This window comes from Aotus nancymaae, unplaced genomic scaffold, assembly GCF_030222135.1.
Source record: "Aotus nancymaae isolate 86718 unplaced genomic scaffold, 86718_ANA_hifiasm-v0.15.2.pri h1tg000053l, whole genome shotgun sequence".
In the NCBI taxonomy this organism is placed as follows: Eukaryota; Metazoa; Chordata; class Mammalia; order Primates; family Aotidae; genus Aotus; species Aotus nancymaae.
The window spans coordinates 22,303,615-22,326,224 of NW_026988467.1; the positions used below are offsets into that span (position 1 = coordinate 22,303,615).

The 22,610-nt window shown below is 52.9% G+C and overlaps 1 protein-coding gene across 5 annotated transcripts in view; it reads left to right on the top strand.

Annotated features, from left to right (window-relative positions):
- The window catches only part of MAN1C1 (mannosidase alpha class 1C member 1), a 169,576-nt gene that overhangs the window by 125,026 nt on the left and 21,940 nt on the right, over nt 1-22,610 (top strand). For 3 of the 5 annotated variants that reach the window (XM_012439973.3, XM_064363496.1, XM_064363497.1), the window contains exons 3-6: nt 4,395-4,510; nt 6,944-7,024; nt 14,440-14,534; nt 19,789-19,906. The exons of 1 other annotated variant lie outside the window; for it this stretch is intronic. In XM_012439973.3, the coding sequence (XP_012295396.2) occupies nt 4,395-4,510; nt 6,944-7,024; nt 14,440-14,534; nt 19,789-19,906 (410 nt within the window). Of the gene's footprint in view, nt 1-4,394; nt 4,511-6,943; nt 7,025-14,439; nt 14,535-19,788; nt 20,000-22,610 lie in introns of all 5 variants that reach the window. One more of the 5 variants, XM_064363495.1, reaches the window with a different exon arrangement.

Consider the following 22,610-nt stretch of genomic DNA (forward strand, 5'->3'; position numbering starts at 1 on the left):
CAGTATCATGCCAGCCCCTGTCCATCAACTTACCCCATTTAACCCTCCCAGGAGCCTTATGAGGTTGGTCCTAGTGTCACCCCATTTTGCAGATGAGGGAAATGAGGCACAAAGAGGTAGACTGGTTTGCCCTAGTACACAGCTAGGGTGTAAGGGACCAGGATTTGAACATGCATCTCCCTGACACCAAAGCCAGCCTCTTAGCTGTGTGTGAGGTTGCCTTGCAAAGGCTTTATTCAGTAGCCAAAGGTCCAAACCCTCCCAAAGGAAAGGACTAAGAGGGTCTTCCCCACCTCATTGCTCTTACCCACTCCCTGGCCAGGCCACTATTTCAAGGTGAACTAAAGGACCCCAGAAATAACATTAAACTGATTTATCAAGCACTTAGTCTGTGCCAAACATAGAGGATGTATTTATCAGGTGTATCTAGGCCAGGTGTGTGTGTGATGTATTTATCCTGGCTCAGGGACCTGCAATGGCTCCCCAGTGCCCTGATCCAGTATTTTACAGATGAGAACTTGGATGCCTAAAGCAGATGCATTGCTGGCCCATAGTGGGATTTGAACGTGGGGCTGCTGAATCCTGGGCCTGTATTATTTCTAAGACACCTCACTGCCTCCTGCACTGGCAGGAAGGGGTGAACCCCATGGGTTCAGAACTGGAACAGGAAAGTGGACCAACATGGAACCTGCCCCAGCCGCAGCCCTAGGGAAGCATCCAAGCTGGCTCTTTGTATATAAACCATGGTCTGTTTACTGAACAAGGAGTGTGTCTTTCCTCCTGGGGAGCTACCCCAGGGTGGTTGCAGGTGTAAATAAGGTTGAATTCAGGATAAGGCCTTCTCTCCTGCCCAGGCTGACCGCTGGGTAACCTCTGGCCTGGAATGAAAGGCCTTCCAGTAAGTGCCTTGCTGGACTGCAGCTCAGCCGTGTGCCAGGTGGGAGCGGGGGTAGGAGGCCAGCCAAGAGAAGGATTCAGGAGCCTGAGAGCAGGGGCAGGAGCTTGCCAACAAATCTCTTAGCAAGCTGCTTTCTCAGCTGGCCGCATAGAGCGTCCCCAGAGATGTGACGGGGCAGAGCTGGTCACGAGGAGCCCTGGCTGCCCTCCCGGCCTGATCTAGAGGAAGGAGGGCACATGGGGTGAAAACACCAGGGACCCCAGGGCAGGATTCAGAAATCAGATACTGCAAGCTGCCTCTCCCCTGGCCTTGAAGGACACACAGCCTGGGCCTCTCTTGAATCTGTAACTCATCAGAGTGGGTGCGGGGTTAGCAATCAGATCTGCAGTTGTTTTCACAGATAACTGAGAGGCCCTGCGATGCTGATGCCGTGGAAAACACATTCCACTTGGCCTGGGGCTGGGCCAGTCCTCCCTTGGTCCAATCTTGAGTGTGTCCCCTCATCTATGACAATGAAGGGGTAGGGGCAGCAGGATCCTCATTCCTCCAGGCCCTTCAGATGTTTGGTTTGAGGTCCCGTGATGTAACAGGAAGGGGCCCGAGCTGCAGAGTCAGGAGCGTGGACACCAGGCCTGCACCCTCTGTGCTAGGCCCCACCTGCCTTGCTCAGTCCGCCTGGGCTCCTGGGTGCCTCCCTGCTTGAGCACCTCGAGATGGTGGATACGGCCCAGGAACTCTGTTCATTCCTGCCACCTACAGGGGAAGCAGCTGGGATGAACCGGCAAAGGATCAAGTCTGCTTTGGCTTTGGGATGTGTTTTCCTACCACTCTTTAAGCGTGGGAGGGACTGACATTCTGGAAATTAACTTCAGCCCAAACTGGGAAGCCATCCCAGGACACAGTGCTGGGTCCCTCCAGGCTTTTCCTCCCTCCTTGGTGAACTTCCCTCTGGTAATAGATTCTTCGACCTCCAGCCCCTCCCAGGATGCAGGGCTGGGTCCCTCCAGCCCTCTGCTCCTCCTTGGCAAACCCTCCCTTCTGGTAATAGATTCTTCGACCTCCAGCCCATCCCAAGGTGCATGGCTGGGTCCATTCAGCCCTCTCCTCCCTCCTTGGTGAGCCCTCCCTTCTGGTGATAGATTTTCGACATCCAGCCTCATCTTCCTCCTAATTTGTCCTTCCTTCTCACCCTCACTTCCATTCTTTTCCAGGCTGTGTCCTTTTTCAGACCTTGCTCAGCCTAGAGAGGTGATTAAGTGTGTGACTTTCAGAAGGATTCTCCACATTCATTCACTAAGTGAGCAGTTAGGAAGAACTCATTAAGGAGATAAGAGGCAACTCTGAATTTGGGAGGTGCCACAAAGCACACGCTGCAGACTCAACAGGCTTCAGAGTTTCCCACTGGGGAAGGTGGAGCCTGTGACTCAATGTTTTCAGCCTCTGCAGGGAGGACACTGAGGCAACAATTACTCTTCCTAGGGTTGCTTTCTGGTCCCTAAGGGAAGCTGCTGCTACCTGCGATGACTCTGTAGTTGTAGGGAGTTGATGGGAGTCAGCCACCTCCTCAGGAAGCCCTCCAGATGGCACCAGCCATGTCTCTTTCTCCCCCCAACTCCTCCTCCACAGTTTTCTGCACTGAGTGCAAAAGGCTCTGGTTGTGCCAGAGGCTGTCTTCCTCATTACTCTCCTGTCTGGGTTATGGGATGGGAAACCATCATTTTGCACTAATCTTAGCCTTTACTCCCGGGACAGGAGCCTGATGCCCAGTGGTCGGAGACAGGCCTCGTAGCTCGTTCATGCACTAGAATGAGTATGGCCACAACTTTTTCATTTATGCATTTGTTTGGTTTCTTTGCCCAAACTTTCCTCTTTTTTTTTTTTTGTAATAGAAATAAGTTTCTGGTTATAAAAAATAACCCATGCACTAAAGAAATTAAAAAGCACCTGTAGACTGGGTGCAGTGGCTCACGCCTGTAATCCAGCACTTTGGGAGGCCGAGGTGGGTGGATTACCTGAGGTCAGGAGTTGGAGACCAGCCTGACCACCATAGTGAAACCCCATCTCTAGTAAAAATACAAAAAATTAGCTGGGCGTGGTGGTGCATGCCTATAATCCCAGCTACTTGGGAGGCTGAGGCAAGAGAATCACTTGAACCTGGGAGGTGGAGGTTGCCGTGAGCCGAGATCAGGCCATTGCACTCCAGCCTGGGTGATAAGAGCGAGACTCAGTCTCAAAATAAAAAATAAAAATAAAAAAATAAAAAGCACCTGTAATCTTAGCACTCAGAGGTAGTCACTGGGCGATTCCAACCAGACTGTACACATACTTTGATGTACAATAAGAATTATACTATGTTTTTGTGCTTCTTTGCAACCTCCTTTAAAAAAAAAAAAAGAAGCAGATCCCATAGATGTCTCCCCAGGTAGATAGGCACAGGTCTACCTCACCTGTTGGATGGCTGCATGGATCCTATTTTATATTTGAGCTGCAGTTAACCTTCATTAGCTACAACTAACCTTGAAGAGACAGAGGATTAGTACAGTTAAGATTTTGGGGTCAGGTGTGGTGGCTCACATCTATAATTCCAGCACTTTGGGAGGCCAAAGTGGGTGGATCACTTGAGGCCAGGAATTCGAGACCAGCCGTAGCCAACATGGTGAAACCCTGTCTCTAAGAAAAATACAAAAATTAGCTGGGTGTGGTGCTATGCATCTGTAATCCCAGCTACTTGGGAGACTGAGTCACAAGAATCGCTTGAACCCAGGAGGTGAAGGTTGCAGTGAGCCGAGATACCGCCGTTACACTCCAGTCTGGGCAACCAAATGAGACTCTGTCTCCAAAATAAAAAGATTTCTGCATGCCAGGCTGGGTGTGCGGGCTCACGTCTATAATCCAGCACCTTGGGAGGCCAAGGCAGGTGGATCACTTGAGGCCAGGAGTTCGAGACCAGCCTGGCAAACATGGCGAAACCCCGTCTCTACGAAAATTAGCTGGGTGTGGTGGTGGGCACCTGTGGTCACAGCTACTGGGGAGGGTGAGGTGGGAGAATCGCTTGAACCTGGGAGGTGGAGGTTGCAGTGAGCTGAGATCGCACCATTGCACTCCAGACTGGCGACAGAGTGAGACCTTGTCTCAGAAAAAAAAAAAAAGATTTTTGTATGTCAAAGCAGAGAAAAGCAGGTGCCTGACTGGCACTGATAGTTGACCCACTGATCAACAGAAGAGTAGACCGAGGTATGGGAAGTGACTCAGCCTGGGCACTCCGTCTCTCTGGCCCCTGTTTGCTGCCCTGAGGAGGAAGCAGCCCATGGAGGTACTCTGGGTCTCGGCCTCACCTTCAGTGGTGGCACTGGAGTCCCCCCAGATGGTACCCAAGGCCATACTTTGTGGCCAAGCCTGTGCTGGCATCAGAGGGGCCCTTGGAATGATGGATTGTCCAGTTGTGGAAAAGAGAAGGATGGCCCTGGGTGACACCCTCAGTGCTCTGTGCCTGCAGGAGGCCTCAGCGGGGCGACGGTCATCGACTCCCTCGACACCCTCTACCTCATGGAGCTGAAGGAGGAGTTCCAGGAGGCCAAGGCCTGGGTAGAAGAGAGCTTCCACCTGAACGTGGTGAGTCAGAGGCCCTCAGGGTGTGGGGGCAAGAAGAGGCCCAACAGCCAACTTCCGTCCGTCATCTCTGAGACCCAGAGATGTTGAGAGTCTCACCCAAGGCTGCACAGCCCAGCAGCCTCGGAGCCAGGGCTGCCCTGCACTCTGTGCTGAGTCCCTCCCTTAAGACAGCCTTGAGGTGGGGACATCCTCCCCAGTCTAGCATCTTCCCTGGGGAGGGGACACAGCCACGACCATCCATCCCCTCCCTGCAAGGTCAGTCATTGCTCATCTGGGGCACATTGCTCCCACCCCGGATGGCCCCCCAGGGCTGAATCTATCACACAAAGCAGCAGCAGCAAGTGGGGAATGGCTTTGTGGCAGGGGAAGTGGCTCATCTGCTCAGAGCTGCTCTAGCCTTCAGCCCACCCTGCACTGGCCTGTTGAGCTGGGTGGGGTGAGCATGGAGTGGGTCCCTTTGCAGGCCTGTGACCAGGCCTGGAACCTCTTGGTCTCCAGCCTTGCAGGCTCACCTGGTCAGAGACCAGGGCCTTGCAGAGGGGATGGTCATGTGTCTGGATGGCACAAAAGCCTTGAACACCAGACCCCACCTTGTTGATCTCAGCCCAGACTAAAGCAAGGCATGCATCCCAGAGGTGAGCTCCCCGAGGAGAGATGCTATTTACATGGGCTTGGGGAGTGAGCAGTAGAGATGGGGGGCAGGGGGAGGGGCCCCATCCAAGTGCATACCAGGCTCCATGCAGCTCCAGGACTGCCAGTTCCTGCTGCAGATGAGTCTGGGGCTGGCTCCTGGAGCTCCTGGTAGCAGTAATGCCCCTGCACCCTTGAGAGAGTTTGCCAGCACAGAGCAGGGTGGAGAGACAGTCTGGGAGAGCCTAGGAATGAAACACTTCAGGGAAGCTTCCCTGGAGACAGAGGCCTCTGGAGTCCTGGCTGCCCTGAAGCTCTTGGAAAAGTCATTTACCCTCCCTGAGCCTTAGATCCCTCAACTCTACAATGAGAATGGTGACCACAGCAACAATATTAATAATGCCTAATTCATAGGCTTATCATGAGGATTAAATACAGTGGAGGATTGTAACCACATTTTATAACACTGTGAAGTCTGATGCTGATGTAAAGTGATGTCACCGTTGTCTTACTAGGATTATTTTGAGGCTTGTTGATACTTCTGGTTGCTTTTGTGAGGCCAAAGAAGCTGAGAATCCTCCCATTAGTCTTCTTTGGGTTGGAGAAAGGCAGAGGAAGGAGAAGGAAGGAGTGTCTGCATAGGCCTGCCTTGTCCCCTGTGTAGACAGTGGCTCTTTGAGATACAGAACGGGCTCAGGTGGGCACCCTCAGTGCCCTAAGAGCTGGGGGACACTCAGGCAGATGGGACAGGTGAGGAGATGTCCCTGGAAGAAAGCGAGGTGGGGTCGCTCGACCTCAAACCTTGACTTTCTCATCTGAAAAATGAGAATGATGACCCTTGCCACACTGACCTCACCGAGCCCTGGGAGGCTGAAAGGGAGCGGTTTTGCAGGTGCTCTGTGGGTGGAAGAGTTCCCCCCGGTTAACAGATGAGCACTGCTGTTCTCAGTAATGAAGACAGTGGTGTGTGAAGCATGCTGAGGGAACCCTCTGGGGCAAAGAGGGTGACACCAGGCATGTCCAGCTGTGGGCAGGCCTCTCCCTGCAGCGCCCCTGTGTCCCGTGTCCACCCTTCATGGGAGGGGTTGGCAGCCCCCTTCTGCAGCTGAAGAAATGGGGCAGGGAAAGGCTGCACATTATTCCTGAGGTGCCAAAGCCAGGTCAGTGGCTCAGGTGGGATCTACCCCAAATCTGGTCCTGGTGTGATGCTCCAGCACCCTTGATTTGCAGTCCCAACTTAGGAAAGAAAATAGAAATGATTAAGGCAAGTGTGGGCATGCCCTGTGCACTCTGAGCTCAGGGCCCGAGAAGCTGCTGCTCGCTGAATACGCAGCTGCCTGACCCCTCCTTAGCCCCAGCCTTTCTGTCTGCCCCTACAGCCTCCTCAGAGAACCAGGGAAGGACCTCGCTGTCTTCCTGCTGAGCCTTGGGGTCTCCCCCAGGAGGAAGTAGCCTGGCCAGAGTGGGATTTGCCTCCCCTCAACCTAAGCTCCAGCCAGCAGCTCTCCAGGCAGGTTCTGGCGCTCCTTGGAGCCCAGCCAGGCATCACTTTGCTGCTGTCGCCTCGGCAAGGGCTAGGGAAGGAAGCCAAGCCCAGCATTTATTTGGAATGCTGGAAACTGCAGGAGCTCTGCCAGGCAGGTGCTCATTCCTCTCCTCTTTTGTTAAAAAAACCACCACCATCTTGCCTGGCCCCCAGAGCTGGGCACAGGTATGGGAGGGATATCGATGGCCAGGGTGAACTGTCTCAAGGGCCTGTGTCTTATGGGTGTCCCCACTGTCCCCCTCCTTTCTGTCCTGCAGAGCGGAGAAGCATCCTTGTTTGAGGTGAACATCCGCTACATCGGGGGACTCCTCTCAGCCTTCTACCTGACAGGAGAAGAGGTGGGTTGGCCCTTCACAACCCCTGGACTGTCCAGGCTGGAAAGGGCTTTGGAGAACTTCCGGTCCTACCCCCACCCATGCCACCCATGGGAAAAGAGACTTAAGGAGGCAGGGATTGGCCTGGAACCACCATGTCTGCCCCAAGGACCTGTTTTCCCCCAGACCATCCCTCCCACCCTGCTTGATCAGTCATTGCTCGTCTTGGGCATATTGGTACCCCCTCCCACCAACGGTCCCCCCAGGGCTGACTCTATCACAAAGCAGCAGCAGCAGCAAAGATGAATGGCTCTTCCTTCACTCTCTGAGCCTTCCATTCTGCTGTACAGGTGAGCCCAGCTGGCTCCCACAGGTGCTTGCACATTCTCTGAGAGCAGCAGCTGGGTCCACACATTATCCACTCGGACCCTACACAGCAGCCAGCAGACACCTGGGTTGGTTTTCACAGGTGATGGTTCTCAGGACTGATAAAGCCAAGACCCCCAGGCCTTGTCCTCCACAGCCACCCCTTGCCCTCCCGTCCTGGGCCAACCACCAGCCAGATACCTGCTCCAGGTATCACGGGGGCAGCAGGTGAGATGGGGTGCCACTGCTGAATGCTGCCAGTGCCAAGCCTGGCCCCTAGGTGAGCTGTGTTGGCTTCCACAAGGAGGGCCGGGAAGTGCACGCCGCAGGGAGGCAGAGCCGGTACGGTCAGGACACCTGGCCCTCACTCCAAACCACCCTAACCTACTCATGGCCTTCTCCCACCCTGGGCCTCGCCTCCTTCCCCAGCATGGATGGTTCTGGTACCCCTTCGCTCAAAGAGCTCTTAGGACATGGGATAGGTAGGAAAGGGTGGTGCCCCAGGGCTGACGACTCCGAAGCCCATATTCTCCCTCCTGAGAGAATTTTGAAAACCACAGAGCTCTATAGAAATAGGAGGCTTCTTCATCCCTCCTCCTGAGCTCCAGTAAAAGCACAACCCAGATAATCTGGTGGCGAGGTTGGCTGAGTCCCCAAAACATCAGTCATTGGTCAGTTCTGTTCCCCATGACTCAGAGGGGCTGCCATGAGGCTGAATGCCCCCCTGCTCTGACCACCCAGAGACAGATAATGATGCCTGCCCTCGGCCACCCCAGAAGCCATGGAAGTGAGGCAGGCCAGCCACAGAATAATCCCTCTTCACCTCCACCGCGGCTGCCTGGAAAGTCATTTCTGCTTCCCTTCATCTGTGAAGGTGGCAGGGGCTGAAGTCAAGGGTTTCGAGGCAACAGGCAGGCGCCTTATCTGTCCAGTCGCTCCAGGCCTCTCCATAGAGCATAATCTCCTCAGCAGAGATTAGCACTTGTACCAATTTGTCCCAGATAATTGTAGATGGAAGCCCTCGGCTTTGAGCCACCTGGAGCCTGAATTTCATTTGAAAACTCCAGGCAGGGAAATGACAGAAAGAGCACAAAAAGCATCTACATTCTTCAGGGCATGTGCCCAGCCTCCCAGCTGGGTCGTGGTCGTGGAGATGGCCTGCAGGAAGGAGGAGGGGAGGACACAGCTCGGGGCTCTCAGGTCGCTTTGGGGGTGAGTAGTTCAGGAAAGAGTTGGTGGCTGGTCAGACACATTGCTTCTCTCTTCCTTCCCTCTCTTCCATCCATCTTTCCTCCCCTCCATCCGTCTTTCCTTCTGTCCTTCCACCCATCTTTTCTTCTGTCCTTCCTTCCATCTGTCTTTCCTTCCATTCTTCCATCCTTCTGTCCATCTTTCCTCCCTTCCTTACCCCCTTTTCATCGGCCTTTCCTTCTATCCATCTTTCCTTCCTTCCTTCCATCCATCTTCTATCCTTCCTTCCTTCCATTCATCTTTTCTTCCTTCCATCTATTTTTCCTTCTGTCTTGTCTTTTCTTGTTTTTCCTTCCCTTCATTCATTTTTCTTTCCATCCTTCCTATTTATCTTTCCTCTGTCTTTCCTTCCTTCCATCTGTCTTTCCTTCCATTTTTCCTTTTATTCATCTTTTCTTCCATCCTCCTTCCATCTCCTTCCATCCAGCTTTTCTTCTGTTCTTTTCTCCTTCCATCCACTTTCCTTCCATTCATCCATCCATCTTTCCTTTCATCCTTTCTTTCTTCCATTCATCATTCCTTCTGTCCCTCTTCCCTGAATATTTCTTTCCTTCCTCCCTTCCTTCTTTGAGGGCATCTGTGGTTCTGAGAACTTGCTTTGCAGACTTAACTTCCTGGACCAGCAACCCAGCTTTCCGGAACCTAGACCAGATAGTAGGGTGTGGACAGGAGCATCTGTGACTTGAGAAACAGCTCAAAAGGCTCAGGGAGAGGCCAACGTGGCCAGAATCCCTGGGCGGGCAGGCAGGCCCCTGCCTCTTTCAGTGCAGCCCCTGCCCTCTGGCCATACCTTCCTGATCTGTCCCCAGAGCACCTCCCTGAGCCAGATGCCACGCTGTGTGCCTCGTGTGCTGTAGGGCTGTTGGGTCCCACAGGGTAGTGGGGTGTCCCTTAGGCTGTGCTGAGGTGCAGAATCCAAGAAATAAAGAGACAGGACACTGAAGAACTGGTGAAGAGCATCTGGACTTGGGGGCCACGCCACCTATGAGCGGAGATCAGCGGGGGCCCCAAATGCCCAGAAGCATCTGTATTTAGGTATAAGCAGGGGGCAGGGTCGTGAGTGAGGTCATCATCTATAGGCTTAGTAATAGGGCATACATAATCACATGGGTCACAGGCGAGGGGGCCACCCCATTATGTCACCTGGGCAGAGGGGTGGGCCGTGCACAGTAGGGGGCCATGTACAGAAAAGGGGTCCACCTCCATTAGGTCACCTAGGCAAGGAGGTAGGCTGTGTGCAACAGGTGTCACGTACAACAATTCTTATCTGGGGGCTGGAGACTTCAAGGGATTTCTAATAGAAGGATTCTGTAAGCCAATGCAATGGGAGCTGGCAGACTTGTGCTCTTAAGATATTTATGGGAGGATGATTTGAGCTAGCACAGAAGCGAGAAAAGACTGACAGGGTGTACAGCCGCTGTGACTGGTCACACCAGAGGGGTTCTTCTCCCTCGGTGATTTCCAGGATCTCAGGCCTGAGGCCTACTTTCCACAGGAACTGGCTGCAAGGTACTCCAACTCCTTTATCAGGAGGAGAGGCTCTTGCTCCAAGCCTGCCATACAGCTTATGCCCTTTCAGACAGGGACGCCACCGCCTGGGTCTTTGGTTCTTGTCCTGGTCTGGCTGTTTTCCCATGTACTGCTTCTGTTCTGTGACTGCTCTAGGCATTCCTCCTGCTACAAACTACTATATGGTTATATGGAAGGATTATATAAATCAGCACTAAATGTCAGTACAGCTCCGACTACAATACCTATATGATTATATAGAAAGATTATATAGAACTAAATATGATTATATATATAAGCTAGATATAGTAAGCAGTAAGTTATATGATTATATAGAAAGATTATATGGGACTAAGTATGATTATATATATAGGCTAGATATAAGTAAGCAGTGAGTTATACTTCAGGTACCAATTGTGCCTGGGGTCTGCACAGTTCTTCCTCAGTGCCCATGGGGGGTATTACCCACAGTGTGTGTTCTCACTGGAGCCTCAGATGGCCCCATCAGGTGCATGTCATCACCGATTTGCAGAAAAGGAAACTGAGACTTAGAAGAAGTAACTGGCTCAGGATTGCAGAGTCTCTGAGGGCTGTGTTGGGCCTTTGTGTTATGGGCCTGAGTCACAGCCTGACCTGGAGTCACTGCTTGTCATCAGGGCTCAGCCACACCAGACTGAGGCCTCTCTCTTACCTTAGCTCACACACAGTGGATGCCTGTTGAGTGGGTCTTTCCATTCTTAAGATTTCCCACGGGCCGGGTGCTGTGGCGCATGCCTGTAATCCCAGCACTTTGGGAGGCCAAGGCGGGTGGGTCACAAGGTCAAGATATTGAGACCATCCTGACTGACATGGTGAAACCCCATCTCTACTAGAAATACAAAAATTAGCTGGGCATGGTGGCATGTGTCTGTAGTCCCAGCTACTCGGGAGACTGAGGCAGGAGAGTCATTTGAACCCAGGAGGTGGAAGTTGCAGTGAGCAGAGATCATACCACTGCACTCCAGCCTGGTGACAGAATGAGACTCCATCTCAAAAAAAAAAAACAAAAAAAAAACTTCCCACAAATGTTTATGGAATGAAGGGTAAAGGAGACCCCATACTTTTCCTAGGCTAAGGCCTTTTTTTGCTTAAGATGAAGCTTCAGGGGAAGACCCCTGCTGGGAAGCCCAGTCCTCCCAAGACTCAGTGCCCATGAGAATAACTCACACAATGATGTTGGCACGGCACTTCACAGTTTATAAAGCACATTCATTTCTATACATCCTCTCATTTGATTTCCACAAAGACCCCTGCAGCAGCTGGGGCATGTGCCACCATTGTGTTGTGCGGATGAGGAAACCAAGGTGCAGTGAGCATGCAGGGCGCACCACGGCCACACTGCTGTGACATGGGAGGATCCGCACCCGGGCACTGCCTCCCAGCCCCGCGCCCTTCCCACCCCACAGAATGTACTTCCTGCTGGTTTCTCTCACCCTTCTTCTGGAACCGTGGCCATTAGGCTGTATCTGTATGTTGGAGAGACAGCTTGGTGTCCTGGAAAAGAGCCCCTTAACAGCTTCACAACCTTGGGCAAGTTGTTCCTCTGAGACTCAGTTTTCTCATCAAAGTGGGTCAGCGCCTTCCCCACAGGCTGTTGCAAGGGCTGAGGTCGGGCACGTGAGACGCCTGGCACTCCTGTCCAAACACACTCACCCAGCATCCTTCCGAGGACAGCTGAGACCTGCGGTGCCAGCCAGCAGCAGGCCTTCAGAGGAGGGGACATGGTTTGCTGGAAGAGAGGAGCATCTAAGAAGTGTTAGCTCAGCGTCCCCAGGGCTGAGGGCAGCCAGACAGCTACCTGGAGGCTCAGCGTCTGGGCTCTGGTTCTGTTAGGTTTGTTTGTCCACCTTGGACAGCCTCCCTGGGGCAAATGAAGATGTAGGAGCCTCAGTGCGACCAAGGGCTTGAGAGCCCTTTGTCATTACTAAGCCTGGCTGTGTACTGGAATCCCCCAGAGAGCAGATCTGTCGTTCTGGGCTTTGGAATCTGAATCCTAGACCAGCTCCCCAAGGGATCTGATGGGGCTGGGCCCTGTGCCCACTTCTGGGCCCCTCTGTCTGGCACTGGACATTGACCCGTCATCACTGCGAGCCCCCAGCACAGCCCCTCCCTCCATTGGGACGAAGACCCCCACCCCAGAGACCTTAAGTCCACCTCCTGGTTTAAAGTGTCCTGAAATTCCCCTCCCACTGCATTCCCTACACAGCTGCCTCAGCAATTTAATTGTTGGGGAGTCAGGGCAGGACTCCAGAAGGCTTTGTTTTGCAAGGACCACAGGAGGTCAGCAAACCGGGGCCCCTTCAAGCTCCAGAAGTGAAAAGTCCCGTGTGTTCCCCACTCTGAGTGTTTTCCTAGGGGCTTGTGTCTCATCTCTTAAAAATAAATAACATTTGTTGTGGGAGTTCTTTTATTATAAAAATCACACAGGAGATAGAGATAAGCCAAAAGAAAATAAAAGTGATCCATAAGCTTAACCCCCTAAAATACCATATTCGTATTTTGTGGTATGTCCTTCCTTTCTTTCATGTCCATACAATCTTTACCAAAGTTGAATTACAATGTTTTGAAATGTATTTCTCTTAACAGATTATAAACCCTTTCTTTGCTGTTAATATTCTTCTACAGCATCATTTTGTTTTATTTTATTTTACTTTTTTGAGACAGAGTCTCACTGTCGCCCAGACTGGAGTGCAGTGTCACGATCTTGGATCACTGCAACCTCTGCTTCCCGGGTTCAAGCAGTTCCCCTACCTCAGCCTCCTGAGTAGCTGGGACTACAGGCACAGGCCACCATGACCAGCTGATTTTTGTATTTTTAGTAGAGACAGGGTTTTGCCATGTTGGCCAGACTGGTCTCGAACTCCTGACCTCAGGTGATCTGCCCGCTTCAGCTCCCAAAGTGTTGGGATCACAGGTGTGAGCCACTCTGCCCAGCCTATACCATCATTTCAGGAGCTGCATGGTATTTTGTTTCATGGAGCTATTATCTAACCACTTTCCTATCATTTGATATTTAGAATACTTCCAGTTTTTTTCAGTATTCTAAACAGTGCTGGAATAAATAAGTCTTTACAACATTCTCGATTATTTGTTTCCTCAGAATAAATTCCCAGGCAGGAAATGGCTGGGTCAGAAGGTCACAGGTCCTTTTCAATTAATCAGGCATCTCGGAAGAACAGTTTGAGGGAGTCAGAGCCTTAGGCTGGGGCCGTGAGACCTGGGACCCCCCTGTAGTTCCCTTGCTGTCTTGTGGGTGATTGAGGAATGAAGGTGGTTCCACTCAACCCCTCCCTTCATTCCCTGTCTGTGAAATGGGCACGGTGGGCAGGATCAGGATGTCAAAGCAAAACAGGTCTGTCCACTGCTCTTACACAGGAGAGGGAAATTGCTGCCCAGGAGGGAGTGGTCTCTGGAACCTGAGGGTGATCTTGGCTCCCAGTCCAGTGCCCTTGACAGTCTGTCTGAATGGCACCACCCACTCCCACACCCTCTGCCTGTGGTATCATATTTCTGGGATGTGGGCAGGCACTGACCTTTGGAGACCAGCCCATCTCTGCCAGGTCTTCATCTGGATTTGGAGGTGCCCCCCACCCCACCTCACTGCTTTCTCCCTCATCTTCCCGGTGGCCACCCTATCTCAAGGATCAGCATCCAGCCTTTGCCACCAGTGTCCTGACACTGTGGTAGATGCTTTGTCACAATTATCTAATTTTCATTTCTCCCAACAACTCTCTAAGAAGGCCAGTATTAGGCCAGGCGCAGTGGCTCACGCCTGTAATCCCAGCACTTTGGGAGGCCAAGACGGGCGGATCACAAGGTCAGGAGATTGAGACCATCCTGACCAGCATGGTAAAACCCCATATCTACTAAAATACAAAAATGTAGCCAGAACTGGTGGTGTGTGCCTGTAGTCTCAGCTACTCAGGAGGCTGAGGAAGGGGAATCGCTTGAACATGGGAGGCAGAGGTTGCAGTGAGCTGAGATTGCACCACTGCACTCCAGCCTGGCAACAGAGCAAGACTATCTCAAAAAAAAAAAAAAAAAAAAAAAAGAAGGCCAATATTATCCTTATTTTATGGACAAAAGCTGAGGCTCAGAAGTACCCTGCTGAAGTCCACGTGGCCAGCAGTTGGAGGGGCCCGGCTGCTGGACTGCAGCACTGCCTCCCACTCTAGGCCTGCAGCCCTGGGGGTTCATTCTGCCTGCAGCAGTTCTGGGGCTGACCGTGCCTCACCCAGCCTGGAGTCGCAAGCCCTTTGACCCCTCCTTTACAGGTGTTCCGAATAAAGGCCATCAGGTTGGGAGAGAAGCTCCTGCCAGCGTTCAACACCCCAACGGGAATCCCAAAGGGCGTGGTGAGCTTCAAAAGGTAGGGTGCCATCTCGTTCCCCACCGGGGCTTTGCTGCAACTATGCCCGCCATTCCTGTGTCTTCTCTGGGTGGGGCTGGTGAGGAGGCTCCAGGGGCAGTGGGCAGACAAGCAGGAGTGGGGGGCCCTTGGGACCACCTCTGTCAAACCCATTCTTTTAGGATGTAGAAACTGAGGCACAGGGAGAGGATCATAGCTGCTGTGGGAGCCACAGTGAGTCGGTGATATGGTGAAAGTGCCAGCGACTTTCCTGGACAGACGTTTGTCACCAAACCTAGGTCTCAGGGTTTAGGTCACAGGCCTGAGTCTCCTGGGGTGGGTGGGGCAGTTCCCCTGTGGACATCCCACAGCACTGTCTTGACTTGAGAGCCCTCCACAAAGGCACCAAACACTCTCCTTCCCCGACTGGGGTTCAGAAGCCGGCAGGCACATCACACCCTTCGCCTCCCCCAGTGAGGCAGTCCCCAAAGCTGCTAGGAGATCTCAGAGCCCCAGTCCTCCCGGACAGGAGCCTCACTCTCAGGGAGCCCTAGCCACGGTCCCTGTGCTGCATAGAGCTACTTAGTAGAAACCACATCCCTGGGCGCCCAGCAGCTCTCTGGGGCCATCCTTGCAGCCCTCCAACAACCCCAACCCTGGGAAGGCTGTGGTTGCCACTGCACCAGACTTCCTGTCCTGAAGTGATTTCTCATCTCGGGCCTCAACCCAACAGAAGCTTCAGCCAGCTGTCCGGGAGAGGAGGCGGGAACCCTAGGCTCTGGTTGGAGGACCTGTAGCTCTGATCACTGTCCTGGGGAGGTTGCACCCTTTATGTCGGCCTCAAGGGCTTCACCACCCTTCTCTGATCTTGCAAAAAGAGGACTTGGCACGCTCAGCATCTTCATCAACTGTCCTCCCTATGGCCGAGAAGAATTCCCAGGGTGCAGTCTCATTGGAATCTCACCATAGGCCAGGGAGGAGGAGTCCTTGGGGGCAGGAGAAATCCTCATCTCGATGCCAGGGTTGACTCCTCAGAGCTGGACTCTTGGATCTCTGCTCAGATTCCTCTTCCGTAAACACTGATCCTAGAGAGAGAGCTGTCACGAAGCCCAGACACAAACACACTGTCCTCTGGCTCCCCCTCCCTGGGTCTGGGGGAGGGCCTTGCTAGGGGCATCCCCTTCCTCTTCTGTGCCCAGCCCTTCCCTGGATCTCTCAGAGCAGGGATCTGATCTGACATGAATCCTGAGATTTCTTATTAAGGAAGCGGTTTGCTTTTAGGCTGTTTGTGTGCTCTCAGTGCCATGTGCACATGTACGTTCATGCGTATTTCCTGGCAATATCCCCCTTCTCGTTCTTGGTAAGAGAGTCTTGCTAAAAATGCCTGCCTCGGAGATTGGCAGGGCTGTATGGGCCCGTGTGCACTGAGTTTGCTCTTCGGAGGGGGCCTCCTGGCAGGAGCTGGGCTACTATTGTTGCACCCGGCAGGGCTCGCTGTGGGCAGCCCCGACAGGAGGGGCGAGAGCATGGGCCCTGCAGGAGAGGAGGTAACCAGCCCTGCCCCACACATCAGGGTGGGAAGGATCCTGAGGGGAGGATGTTCCCAGGTGTGAGCTGCACCTCCTCCCTGGTGTCTGCACAGGCCAGCCTGGGAGACTGAGGCAGGGCCAGCCTGACCCAGGACCTTTAGGGACACTGGACTCTCTGGGAGGGTGACAGAGGCCCGTGCAAGGACCTCTGCAGCCTAGCCATCTCTTTCACTGGTGCTCGCTCACGCACACACAAACACTCTCCTGCCACCCTTACAGAACTTAAAGGCCCAGATACACAAGCCGGTCTTTGTCACAGACGCGCTCGCATCCATACACAGGCACACACATTCACACACGAATATTCGTTTACACGTGCATGCTCCCGCCACATACAAATAGACACGTCTTCACTATTGCTAATGTCTGGTGAGCAGTCACTGTGCGTCAGGCATCATGTGAGCACGTGACATGGATTGTCTTTTCAACTTCACAGCAACCACAGGGACTCTATGTTACCAGTAAAGAAACTGAGGCTCAGAGAGGTTAGGTAACTGAGATCACACAGCAGCAGAGCATACTTAACTAGAATCCAAGTCTGGTCGCTGGGCATGGTGGTTCACTCCTGTAAACCCAGCACTTGGGAAGCTGAGGCAGGTGAATCACAAGATCAGGAGATCAAGACCATCCTGGCCAGCATGGTGAAACCCCATCTCTACTAAAAATACAAAAATTAGCTGGGCATGGTGGCGTACGCCTATAGTCCCAGCTACTCAGGAGGCTGAGGCAGGAGAATTGCTTGAACCCAGGAGGCGGAGGTTGCAGTGAGCCAAGATCGTGCTATTGCACTCCAGCCTGGAGAACAGAGAGACTCTATCTCAAAAAAAAAAAAAGAATCCAGATCTGTCTGCCTCCACAGTTGACGATTACACCATACTCATGAGTGTACCTGCTTAGAAGCTACAGGCAGAGTGGGGAGGGGCCTTGTGGAGCAGCCCCTCCTGCCAGGGGAGAGAACGCAGGCTATGGGCCCACTTGCACTTGAAAGACTGGGAGAGGAGGGCAGAGCTTCCCGCTGGCCCATTGGCTCACAGGGCTGAGCAGAGGACCTCCTGGTCTCTGGGATGCTGCCCAGAGCAGATGCATTTGGTTCACAAAATGCCTAGTATTTGGAACTGGATTCAGTTCTACCACTTCCTGTGTGGCCTCGCCCTCATTCTGTGAAATAAAGGTAATGGTATCTACCTCCAAAGTTTGTTGTAAAGGTAAAATAAGAACCACCAGAACCACCTGACACAGATTAGAAACTTAGTAACAACAACAATTTACATGTGCATAACTACATAATGATAAAAATATCAATACTTACATGCACCATTTATACACAATAACTCTATCAAGTGTGGGTGCTGTCACTTAAGGGATGAGGAAACTGATGTCTAGGGAAGTTAACCCACCTGCCCAAGGTCACCTTGCTGGGACCCAGAGAAGCCAGCGTTGGAAGCTGGGCAGGAGAGGAAAGGCGCCCAGCTACCTGCCCACCTCTGCCCAGGCCAGCTCACTTGTCTGGCAGGGCATCTCCACCACAGGAAGCCCACTCGGGAGGAAGGAAGGAGAGGCCCCTGTCGGGGGAAATGAGAACAAAAGACAGCCGGAGGACCAGTGGCTTTTTCCTACCTTAAACTTCCCTGAGAGTGCAGGAGGAATCAATTATTCAGGAAGCTCTCTGAGACTCACTGAGACCACAAGCTGGAGAGAGAAGTCTCAGCCTTGCAGGAAGATGGACAGAGTTGGAGGGCAGGATGGCAACTGCTTCTTTCTCTCTGGATGAGTGCAGGGCTGTCTTACGGTGGGAGGCTCAGCAGATCTGTTTGAATCCTGTTTCCCTTATCTTCTGACTCTGACCTTGAACACTTCACTTCCTGTGTGAGCCTCAGTTTCCCCCTTTGCATAGGGGTATGAATGATGCTTTACCTTACAGGCTTTCAATGAAGTCATGATGCAAACAGCTTGCCCCAGTCACTGGCACACCATAGCGGCTCAATAAATGGAAGTTGTTTTGTTTATTCAGATCAGGAGCCAAGTTTCCCCTCCTGTGGAACCCATCCCTGCCTGCTGTCCCCTGCCCCAAGCCAGGTAAATAACCAAGAAAGTAGAGACAGGATAAAGCAGGTGGCTGTCTCTATATGTGTTGAGGTCACTATGACCCCATAGACTCAAAAACCAAGTCCTCCATCTGCTCCCAGAAGCGGGGAGGCTGGTAAATGTCCTTACCTTCCCAGAAACCACATCCAGCCCCAAGAGTGGAGTTTAGAGAGAACAGCAGCATTAGGGGAGCCCCAGCCCTACCCCAGGAAAAGCAGTACCCCTCTAGTGGCACACAGTGACCTCCACACCCCCGCACCTGCCTTCCTAAGTCCCGTCCATGGAGATAAAGGGACAGATAGGGGCCAGTTCCTGGGAGGCCAATGCAACCACCAGCAAGGAAGCAGAGGCACCCCCGGCAGAGCCAGCCCCTCAGGCTGCTCCACACTAACTGCACGCTGGAGCCTTTCCAGGTGCAAGGAGGTCAGTCCACCATGCTCTGTCCACCACACCCTTCCTACAGAGACCCTGTGCCCCTGGTTGTCCTAAATGTCCCACAGGAAAGATAATCATGATGCCTATGAGGAAACTGAGACACAGGGAGGGGGAGCAGCTTGCCCAGAACCACCCCCATTCTGTGTCCTCTTTTCCTCTTTATCCCCACAAAAGCCCAGGAAGGAGGAGGCTTGGACCTAGGAGATGGAGGTATCACTTTCGCCATGTCTTATGGATGCACCCAGGGATTAAGTGGTTTGCCCAAGGTCTCCAGCTGAGCACCACTTGAACCTGCACCTTCTGGCTCCAGATGCTAAGGGAGACTTTAAGTGAACACTCTGGAAAGGCAATGTCCTTGTTCCCCATCCTATTATCAGAAGAGAGCAAGCTGCACAGCAATTAGCACAGGCTGTGGCATCAGAGCCAGCTCTGGGTTTCAGCTCTTCGAATTACTGTGTGATCTCAGGCAGGGGACATCACTGTCCTGTGCCTTGTTTACCTCATTTGCAAAAGGGGCAGCTGTGAGGAGTAACCAGGATTCTGCCTCTGCATTCCTTGTCTTTGAAAGTACACAGCTCCAGGTGTGTGGTCACACCAGAGCTGCCTGCCTATCCCATGTAGGTTCCGTGAAATTCCAGTCCGGGGCCATTGCGTGTCCTTGGGCAGCATTGACAGTGTGCTGGGAGAGGGGAAGGGTGAGGCAGGGTCCCTGCTTTTCATCGGTCCTGTTTGCCATAGCACTGTTGATCCTCCACATGCACAGCCATCAATGGTTGTGAGCCATCCAATGCCTTCAGCCAGAGGACAGCAACAGGGTGGTCTGTGGGGTATTTGTGGCCCTGACCACATTATCCACATCATCTGTAAATACAGCGTAACTCTTTACCAGGTCTCGAGTTCCCAAATCTTACAGGGGCTGCTTGATGATGGAAACAAAGAATATTCCAAGTCAGTCAGGCCTGGATTCAAATGGCCTTTGGCGAGTCACTATCTCAGTGTCCTCATCAGGATGTGGGGCCAGGGAGGATTCACTGAAATTGTACAGTGAAAGCTCCTGATTCTGTGCCTGGCGCATAGTAGGTGCTCCCACCGAGCAGCTGCTGTTACTCTCAGCAGAGGAGCCAGCCTGGCCAGCGGGGGCTGACGGGGGCTGCTTCTCTTTTCAGCGGGAGCTGGGGTTGGGCCACGGCCGGCAGCAGCAGCATCCTGGCGGAGTTTGGATCCCTGCACTTGGAATTCTTACACCTCACCGAGCTCTCTGGCAACCAGGTCTTCGCTGAAAAGGCAAGTCTCCCCCCGACTCCCTCCCAAACAGCTCCCGCTCTTCCTCCTGCGGAGCAGAGAGATGAGCGTGCAGCTGCCACAGGGTTTTCAGAGGTGAGTAGGTCCCCCCTCATGGATCAGCAGGAGGGCCGTGGGGAGCCCAGGAGCCCAAGCTACTGCTAAGATAGCAAATAGTAGCTACCTGTACCCCAACGCCAGGTGGCAGGAACAGTGAGTGAGCAGAGTCAATAGGATTCTACAGAGGGAAAGGGAGAGACACGACTGTGCCGGAGAAGATGTGCTCACTGGTCTGTGTCAGCTCAGTGGCAGCCACCCATATGTGAAATCTGGAGAAAGTGCAACGAAATCTAGACACCACCTTGCATTGGCAGGAATTGGCCACCCAGTGCAAAAGTCCCTTTTCCAGAGACATTTAGCTTTTCCATGTGAGACCTGCCTGCCTTCTTCCCTGTGCCTGTTTAGCTCGTGCTGTCAGCAGGCTATCATGGCAATACCCTGCCATGGCAGATGCCCCGATTGTTCATTCCTGCTGTTCAAGCCCACAGTGGGAGCTGAGAGAACCCATCAGCCCTGACAGCTGCCCATACCTGGCCTTGGGCAGTCCCCACTACCTGGAAGTGTTGCTGTAGGTCTCACCTTAAATCCAAAGAAGGGAAGTGCTCACACTGCCCTCAGATGGCACTCAGGCTCCAGCAGCTACCGTCCCTCCCTGAGGGCTACCTGGGGAGATGGAAGGCCCTGCCCATCCTCCAGAGCCCTCCAAGGAGAACTTTGTAGAGATGCCCTACTCCCAAAGCCTTGTCTTCCCCCTACAATGCCTGCTTCTCAGAGCAGTATGGGAGCTGGAAGATGACAGATTCCCACCACTACCCCATGGATCCCAGTATAGGAGAACCTGGGAAATGATTGATAGATTTCTACTGCTACCCCATGGCTCCCAGTGTAGAAGCTGAGAGATGATAGATTCCCACCACTACCCCATGGCTCCTGGGATGGAAGCTGGGAAATGGTAGATTCCCACCACTACCCCATGGCTCCCAGTGTAGAAGTGGAGAGATGATAGATTCTCACCACTACTCCATGGCTCCCGGTATAGGAGAACCTGGGAGATGACTAATAGATTTCTACTGCTACCCCATGGCTCCCAGGATGGAAACTGGGAGATGATAGAGTCCCACCACTACCCCATGGCTCCCAGGATGGAAATTGGGAGATGACAGAGTCCCACCGCTACCCCATGGCTCCCTGATGGAAGCTGGGAGATGATAGATTCCCACCACTACCCCATGGCTCCGGGATGGAAGCTGGGAGATGATAGCTTCCCACCGCTACCCCATGGCTCCCTGATGGAAGCTGGGAGATGATAGCTTCCCACTGCTACCCCATGGCTTCCAGATGGAAGCTGGGAGATGATAGATTCCCACCGCTACCCCATGGCTCCCTGATGGAAGCTGGGAGATGATAGCTTCCCACCGCTACCCCATGGCTCCCTGATGGAAGCTGGGAGATGATAGAGTCCCACCACTACCCCATGGCTCCCAGATGGAAGCTGAGAGATGATAGAGTCCCACTACTACCCCATGGCTCCGGGACGGAAGCTGGGAGATGATAGATTCCCACCGCTACCCCATGGCTCCCAGATGGAAGCTGGGAGATGATAGAGTCCCACCACTACCCCATGGCTCCGGGACGGAAGCTGGGAGATGATAGATTCCCACCGCTACCCCATGGCTCCCGGATGGAAGCTGAGAGATGATAGAGTCCCACCACTACCCCATGGCTCCCAGATGGAAGCTGGGAGATGATAGATTCCCACCGCTACCCCATGGCTCCTGGATAGAAGCTGAGAGATGATAGAGTCCCACCACTACCCCATAGCTGTGAAGAAACAGATTTCTGGGCTTCACTCCAGGAGGAGGCATCTGCATTTTTAATACGCATTCATGTGCTTTTTGATGCATGGTTTGGGACCACTACTTACTCAATGTAGGAGTCCACCTGAGTGTCCTTAGGAAGCTTAAGAAAAGCTGTTCAGCCTCTTCTTGTTTACTTTCTCTGAGAAGGAGCTCACTGCCACCCTTAAAAGGTCCATCCTCCTGGCAGCCCTTCCTTCAAAAGTGCTTTCCTTACGTTGAGAGGGAGTCTGCCTCCCTGAAACTCCCGAAAGCTCGTGGAATTAGTTTAACCTCACTTCCTGGTAGCTCTTATTTTCAGGTGCTTTCCCACCTTCAAGTTCCATCCTCCAACCTCTCTGTTTCCATTGCTTGTAAATTAGACTCCTCTAGGAAGGTTCTGACCAGCTCCGAATGGAGTGGGACAGGGAGCTCACTCCAGTCTCTGGTTATTCTGGAGTAATAGCTACCCCCGCCTGAGCCCCCACTATGTTCTGGGCACATTATAATAGCTCTAATCCTCCCAACAGCCCTATGAGGTGGGTCTTCCTGGTGTCCCCATATTTACAGAGGAGGAAACTAAGACTCAGAAAGGTTAAGTCACTTGCCCTGGGCCTTCCAGCTGGTCAGTGATAAAGCTGTGATTCAAGCCCAGGACTTGCTGGCTCCTTCCACATCAGATTGGTAGAGCAGGCTGCAGGCTTTTGCACTAGAGTCCATCCATCTCTCTCTGTCTCTCTGTACATTTACGTACTCTGGCTATTTTCATCCCCCAGTCATGCCTCCCACAGAGGCAATTATTGGCAGTCAAC